Source organism: Schistosoma mansoni, chromosome 6 (assembly GCF_000237925.1).
Source record: "Schistosoma mansoni strain Puerto Rico chromosome 6, complete genome".
Lineage (NCBI taxonomy): Eukaryota > Metazoa > Platyhelminthes > Trematoda > Strigeidida > Schistosomatidae > Schistosoma > Schistosoma mansoni.
The window spans coordinates 16,281,871-16,290,146 of record NC_031500.1 but is presented as its reverse complement, the minus strand read 5'-3'; the positions used below and the strand labels follow the sequence as shown (position 1 = coordinate 16,290,146).

The window sequence follows — 8,276 nt, the reverse complement described above, 5'->3', positions numbered from 1 at the left end:
TTATGAAAGAAGTCTAGGTTTTTCTAATTATATCTGTCTATATTCCTGTCAATGAAAATTTTTGAATTCTCTATTAATTTTTATGATATTACAATCCATAGTCATGTTTATATTTAGTCTGTGTTTATCACCATGTGGTTAATTAATCAATAAAAAAAAGAATGCATCACCCTTTATTAGAAAAAATTACATATGACATAAGATATGGTTAGTAAAATGTTGTCTAATTAATTTGTAGTGGCTTAGCTTCGTTAGTCAATCATCTGGATAACCGTTATTATATAAATCTCAACGATGTCTGAAATCAGAAGGCAGTAAGAAGTGGTAACTACAGTTTATCAGCGGATAGCACAGATCACAAAGCTATAAGCGAATCGAGCGAATTTGAAGGAGAGAGATGAATAATATGTGTGTGCGAGCGAATCACTTACTTACTTACGCCTGTTACCCCTCGTCTAGGAGCATAGGCCGCCCACCAGCATTCTCCATCCAACTCTGTCCTGGGCAATTCTTTCCATTTCTTTCCAGTTGCTGTTCATCCTTTGTGTTCTTTGGCCTTCCTCTTTTCCGCTTCCCTTCCGGATTCCAAATACAGAGGCGAATTTATAGTCAAATTGAGTAAGGGCACAGCAAGGCAAAGGTTAATAAAAGGATTGGAGTACATATACACATTGGAAAGAGAATGATTTATCAAGCGATATTTAAGGTATTGTATATTTAAGCTAACGTTGTCTGTTAAGTAAGTTAATAAAAAGGCTTAACCAAAATTAACTACAATCGAAATTAATTGTAGGAGAGTTACTATAATCTCTTAGTAATATGAATGTCTTTTAGCATACCAGTAACTGATATATTGCTTTTAGACAGGAGGAACAAATTTTGAGGGGTAGTATATAGGTTCCGGTCAGGAGAATATTTGACAGTTGTCTTGTAGTATTAAATGAGGTGAACCTTGTAATTTATGACTAACAGTGAACAATAAGAGTCTGAAGAAGTTAAAGGCTAGTTGTGACTGATTTTCATTTAACAGTTTTAGTTTTGTTTGTAAAGGTACGTAAATCTTTTAGTAAAATAGCAGACACTATAAAGTAACTAATATAGATGAACCAGTGGTTTCTCAATGACAAGAAGTTCTGATAAGTCTTCAATGAGTAAACCGCCGACCAGCATTCCCCAGCCTCTATACCCTCTGGGGCTACTGCCAGTCCCGAGAATAGATGAAGGAGGTAGGTTGAGCATGGGGTTAGCGGCCATATCCTGTGGAAAACTAACTCGTTAAAAAAGCTCCAACCAGAAAAAAATAATTCAAGCCATTTTAACTCTTCTCTGAGAGTTAAAAGGTCTTCATTTAGAAGATTTATGACGTCTCATGATGAAAGTTGAGTTCCTTCGAAAGTCACGAGGCTGTTTCCCCTTCTGATAACCAGAGCAACCATTAGTTTAAGCACATGGAACGTTTGTACAATGTGGGAGACCAGGAGAGTCATCCAAGTTGCTGCAGAAATGAAAAGATCCAACCTGGAGGTGATTGGATTCACTGAAACACATTAGACGCAAGTCGGACAACAAAGGCTAGTTTCAGGGGAGCTGCTATTATACACCGGCCATGAAGAAGAAAATGCTCCACATAAACTTATTATGTGAATTGATAATAAAATATAAGCTCATTAATTAAGTCAACGTTTCGTTACTGTCATTTGAATTAAATGTTAAGGTGTACAGACTAGTAATAATACTTGTGTGGTGAATTCAGTGTAGATAGCGTTATGCTTTAACGTGTTGTATTGGAATGTCTTCGAGATGATTCCTATACTTTGTATATCACTCGTCTTAATAACCTTTATGAGATAGCTCTCAACAGTTTATAAACTCAAGAAGATAATATGAAATATTGACTACGGATTATTATTATTATACAGTGCAGATCATAACGCTACAAGCATACGATTGAATACGTACAGAAATGCGAACGTGAATACGAATGAATAAGATTTAAGGAACATATATATAGAGGAAAAAGAATGAATTATTGAACGATTGAAGCAACTAACATTTAAGCTAGTAAATAAAATACCTATGTAGGCTGTAACACTTTATCAGGCATGCATACTCATAAAAACATGATAATAATAAGCTAAAGACATAAATTGTTACTAACAAAATGATACTATTAAATAATTTAATTAAAGGGTTTAACAAAATTAAACGTATACAGACTCAAGTGTAGGTGAGATGCTATATTAAAGTAAGATTGTTGAATGACACCACGTTTGTTGCTCGAAAATTTATATGATATTTCAATGTTCAACTAAGTTCATCAAGGGTAGTCAAACAAAAACGTAACACCAGTCCATAAAGTTAGTGATTGTTGGTCTAAGCCAGGTTGGTTGACATTGATATGGTTGGAGACTTGGGTGGGATGGGTTAAAATAATGTTGATGGATTAACTCTTTATATTCTTTTAAATCTAGAATTCCAAATTTCTGTTCTATTCATTTTGAATGAACACAGTTGAATGAAAACTTGTCAAACATCTTGCTGAGCATATCACACAAACACTTTGTTTAAATCCAATAGCCATTAATCCTGGTACAAGTCTTTTCGTCCTATTTTCATCTTGGTGCACTCATATAAAATAGTAATTTGGGAAGATTCAGATTTGTAACTGGTTTTGATGTTGACTGTAAGTGGCTGACGGTATCCTTGAACCACAGAATTTTTTTATAAACAAACAAATGCACATCATATGCCTGAAAATAAGTGCCATTTCCGTTGCATAATCAAATACTTGACTTTCCTAACTGTCATCTATAGTGTTTTGGTTTCCCAAACAGGAGTACATCGTGAAAAGATACATTTGTAAGTTAAAATTTCAACTTTACCTTTGTTTTCTCTTCAAAAATCGCATTAGTTAATAGATGCTACCGTTATGAGATAGATGTAAACTAAAATCTTAGGTTAGATGTCGTTCCTAACTTCTACTTGCCTGAAGATGTATTGCACATCTTCTCTTTGATCTTAGAAAGTAGAAGTTTATTTAATCATACAAATTTTCTCGGAAATAAGACTTTTCCGATTAAATGGAATCTTTCATTTCAGAAAATAATTGAGTAGTATATAAATATATATCTATTGAATAAGTGTAAAGAGACTTTTGCTAATCGTAAATGCAAGTTGGTTGAAGACAACCAACAGAAATCATTGAATCTAAGTTTTGGTACTATTCGATACTTATTAATCTGGCACATTTATAATCACTGATGCGTTAATATTCCATGTTGAATTAGAACCTATTACCTCGAGCTTCAAAATCATGAAATTTACCACTGAAATACTTTGGTCATCTGTGACTTGCTTTAGAGTGAGATGAACAAACATCAAGACAATAAAACATTTTCTATGAACTTTCATTGATCATCATTTGGGGGTTTCCAACGTATGCAAGTCACTGATAAAGATATTACGAGCTGCGATGATTTAAAATTCCAAAGTTATGTACCTTTTTTTAATCATGATCTTCGATAATTTTATTGCAAGTTCTAACCATGTAGTTCATTGTCCATTTACTCGCGAACATCATATGGTGTATTCAAAAGTTCATGAAATTGGTTTACATGTATACATAACTTATTTGTTTAAAGTAGCAAGATACGGATCAGTTTTCTATGAAACAAATATAGGATATAAGAAATATAAAATTTTGTGCGAGAATATCCATCTTTTCTTAAATTGTCAGTTAAATTATGATATATAAAATTTTTGAGCACTTTTACGTTCATTTAGTTGTTCAGTGCTGAATATAAGAATGTTATTTTGACTGGAGGATTTATTTTAATTACTTAAATTCACCAAGATGTATCATTTGAACATGATACCTTTGTACATCTCACCTTGCTGGATGAAATAAGCAAATAATGTGAAAGACCCCACATTACAACAGGTTTATTGTCAATATCTACAGAAATGATTTGTTTATTCTACTGGAATGTAAATTACCCAGAGTCATGACTCCAGAGGTTACCTTTTAGTTATTTTAGCTATGTCCTATCACTATACGGGACAAGCGTTCAAAATAATCAGTCACTAATTGTTTATTTTTTTTAAAATTCTTCTGGTTACTTCTAAATACCATAGATAGAAATACTATTGTTGAGATATCTTGGTACACATGGTTTGACTAGAAATTTTTTGCTCATACGCAGTTTTACATACTTTAGAATGTATACACTTCTTGAATAACTAATTGTTGCAAAATACTAGGTTGATAAAATACAGTCGTTCCAACACCCACAGAGGGTGAGGCACTTTGTTTGTGGGTGTAACGATATAAATAAATACTGATAAAGTGTATGTTTTTTTTATTTACTCCCATATTTTGGTCTATTTTAGTTATTCTAGAGACCATACACACATAGAACAAGGAATTTTAGTTATTAATATAAGATTTATCATAGTCCAAACCTGAGGATAAGTCCAAAGTATAACCATAACGTATAAGCCAACAAAAAATGAGATTATTACACGAGTATTAAAATGAAGAACAAAAAATTAACATAGAATATAAGTAGAATATTGTTTCTCGCTGAACATCCTGCTTGGAAACCGAGCATAGAATAAGTCCACTTAATTGCTCTCCAAGCAACCAGTCAACAACATGTCTGAAGATGTGTATTCTCACCGCGTAGTAAGTCGATTTTTTATTTATTTATTTAAACACATAAACATTGGTACAAGGAGGCACCAAATAGATATGTGTCACATAAGTCATTCGATTTATGTGAGGGCTGGAATACTGCTCGGGTGCTCAAACCGAAACAGCTGGTTTTCTTAGGGGTTCAAACCCCGAGCCTTTGACCTAAAGGTATAATTCACAAGGCACTGGAACAACGTAAGGAGATGCAATCTCATGGTAACCGGTGACCAATAATTAGTTCACACGCCATTTGTTTACTGAGGATCCTGGATCTTATATGCACTATTAGTTTGGAATCAGGGTTTTCCAACTCTCCTAGGTGAACTTTCCGTATCCACCAACCTGGTTAAAGCGCCGGACATTCGCCTTTCTTCCTCTCAATTTCGTAAACAGAATCCTCGCCGCGAGAAGGTATTGAGTAGGACTTCCCTGGGAGTGTCTATATAAGCTCGGCCATGTGGGAGCATTTGAAGAGGGCGAGCCCAGGACCTATCGAGTCTCGCGAGGCGGGATCGTGGATGTGCACTGTTGAGGAGTCCCACAATAGGACGAAACGGTCGTTCAGTGCTTACAGGTTTTTCATTGTGGTCTAGCTTCAATTGATTCATGATCTCAACTATCAAAATGACTATAATATCCACAAAACCCCTTCTGAAAATAAATTTTTAAAAAAGTAATTTCTTTTTCTTTAAGATAATAAAAGGTAATTAAATTCTTAGTCACCATAGACATCTGAATAGGATGTAATCTTATGATATCCTACCTTAAAACAATTGAACTTTAACAATGCAGTTTGTTAAGCACTATGTAAGTGGTCATAAAAATATAAACATTATTATTTACAGTTAGTAATGAATTTCCAATTCAGGCACTGGCATTATTCAATTAAAAAACAGTAATAATAACTGATAACAATACAAAATACAGCATAATACTACTTAAACTACACCTATATATTGGCTATTATTAACAATAGATTTGATACATAAACATCTAATCTTATATATTGACTATTTTTAAACATCCCTAAATTATCCTACTACTATTCTTAATAAGTAGTTATGGAATTTAATTTAGTTTTCCTAGTAATTAAAAGTTATAATTAGGTATAACACTATTCAAAGTAAAAGAAATTACAATAATTAAATTCTTTTTTTAAAAAGAGAAACAATAAGCCTCTCCCTTTTTTAACAATGACGAAATGCAATAAAAGTTCCATGATCAAACTATTCAGCATAGGGAACAAAACTCCACCTACATATCTATATATATATGAATAGTTACCGGCAAGTTTAAAGAACAATAATAATAATAATAATAATAATAGTAATAGTAATTTTTAAAATAACCAATCAAACGGGCAATTCTACATAACCTCTATCAAATCACAATGGGAAACAAAGAGAAAATATGATTAACCAATCAAAATTCAGCATTCTTTTTTCATTCATCATAATTATATTGTATAGTAACAAGAATATGACGTTATGGAATTTAGTATTCTATCATTTACATTTTTTTTTCTAGTTTTATTTTTCTTGTAACTGATTATATTGATCATTTATTTATGATCATGATCCTAACTAGAAACGATTCAATAATATATTATTATGTAAATGGAAATATTTCATCTGAATGGATTAATATTACTTAATCAAATGAAAATCAAGTAGTATAGTCATCATTTTTATAAAACAAAAAGAAAAGAAAGAGCATTGATACTGTTAGTTAACCTCTCTCTTATTGTAATTCAATAAATTCATTATAGATCATTAAAATGTTTAAAATATGTTGCTTCAATATCAATATTATTATTATTAAAAAGAATTGGTTATTATTATGTCGCTTCAGAATGAAACACGGAAAAAATCATTATTTAAGATTAAATATAGAAAGAAAAAATCACTTCCTCAAGTACCATTAGTTATTGTGGAACAATGTGATCGAGACTTGAATAATACTACTACTAGTAGTAGTAGTAACAATAATAATAATGATAAATGTCCCATAGAAAAAACAAAACATCCTATTACTACTACTAATACTGTTACTACTACTACTACTACTAGTACTGCTGATTTATACTGTATATATTTGTATAATTCTCCGAAACATTTCAAATTATGTCGACTTAAAAGACATTCATTGAATTGTCTTGATGATGTAAAGAATTACTTATTACCAAATGTTTTATATAAATATAAATCTTGTACTGATATAAAACCTAAAACCTCTGAAGATGAACTTGATATATATCTTCAAGGCATTGTTAATGACACTAAAAGATCTAGTAACATGACATCAGCATGTAATCCTTCACAAGAGCATGAATGTTCTTCAGTTGTTGGATTATGTATGTCAAATTCACTAAATGATCCTTTTTTAAATATTTCCATGAATAAAACAATATTTCAAAATGTTTGTAAAATCTCACCAGCTAGTATACAACGAGCCAAACGTATGGAATTTATTAAAATGTCTAATACACAACAGAATCATCCAAATAATTGCTTGTTAAACAAGAATATACAGATCTCTTTCTTAGAAGATAATGTTAATAAATTAAAATCAACTCATAGTTTACCAGAAGAGAATAGAGTACAATATGATAAAATGTATACAAGACCAATATCATCATCTTATTCACCATCTACTGATACTGAACTAGTTACCACCCCTAATTCAGATCATGTTTTTCCAACTAAAAAAGATAATAATGAATTATATAAACTATTTCCAATGTATATAAGAAATGATATCCCAAATTCTAGTTCATGTTCATCATTTAACTCATTAGGAATTATAAGTAGTCCACCATCAATCAATACAAGTGATACACATCTTAATGATAAAGATAAATTTAGTCAATTATCAAATGTTGAATTATATCATAGAAAATTAAGTATTATAGAGAGTAAAGTTACTAAAAGTAGTCAATCATTACATTTATTGTTACCAAGAACAACGTTTGCATTTTATAATAATAGTGTACAGAAACCATCAATAATCAATAATAATGAACAATCATTATATCATCGAATCAATGATAAAAAATCAATAATCAATAAATCAAGAATTAAAAGTCTTGGTGATATATTTAAAATTCCACGTTTATCATTTAGTAATGAAGTATATCCTAAAAAAAGTTGTACATATCAAAATATTAATAAAATGATTGTAGATAATAATAAGATTGATAATAATGATCATGGGTTACGATCACAATTTGAACTCCCTCTTGGCACTAAAGATAATCATGATCATGATAGTAATCACAAAGTCTATACCAATTATTTAACAGTACCATGTGAAACAACAATGATGTTAAGAAAGAAATCACAAATATTTAATCAATATATAAGATATTCAACTGAATATGTTTCTACTACTGAAACTATTAAAGAAAATGAACAACAAAGAAAACAAAGAGCTGTTTCAGTTGATATATGTCAAACAAATAAACTATTTCATCTATTTGATCATAAAAATGATTTGAATAGGAAATCAAAGGATTATAAACAATTATTATATGATTCACAATCGAGTAAATTAAGGCAAGTAATAATAGAGTAAACTAATAATC

The 8,276-nt window shown here is 30.8% G+C and overlaps 1 protein-coding gene across 1 annotated transcript in view; it reads left to right on the top strand.

Annotated features, from left to right (window-relative positions):
- Positions 1 to 6,988: 6,988 nt before the first annotated feature.
- The window catches only part of Smp_131210 (hypothetical protein), a gene marked incomplete at both ends in the record, with an annotated part of 45,684 nt that continues 44,396 nt past the window's right edge, over positions 6,989 to 8,276 (top strand). Inside the window, one exon of the mRNA XM_018798416.1 lies at positions 6,989 to 8,237. Within this exon, the coding sequence (XP_018653360.1) occupies positions 6,989 to 8,237 (1,249 nt within the window). The remainder of the gene's footprint in view (positions 8,238 to 8,276) is intronic.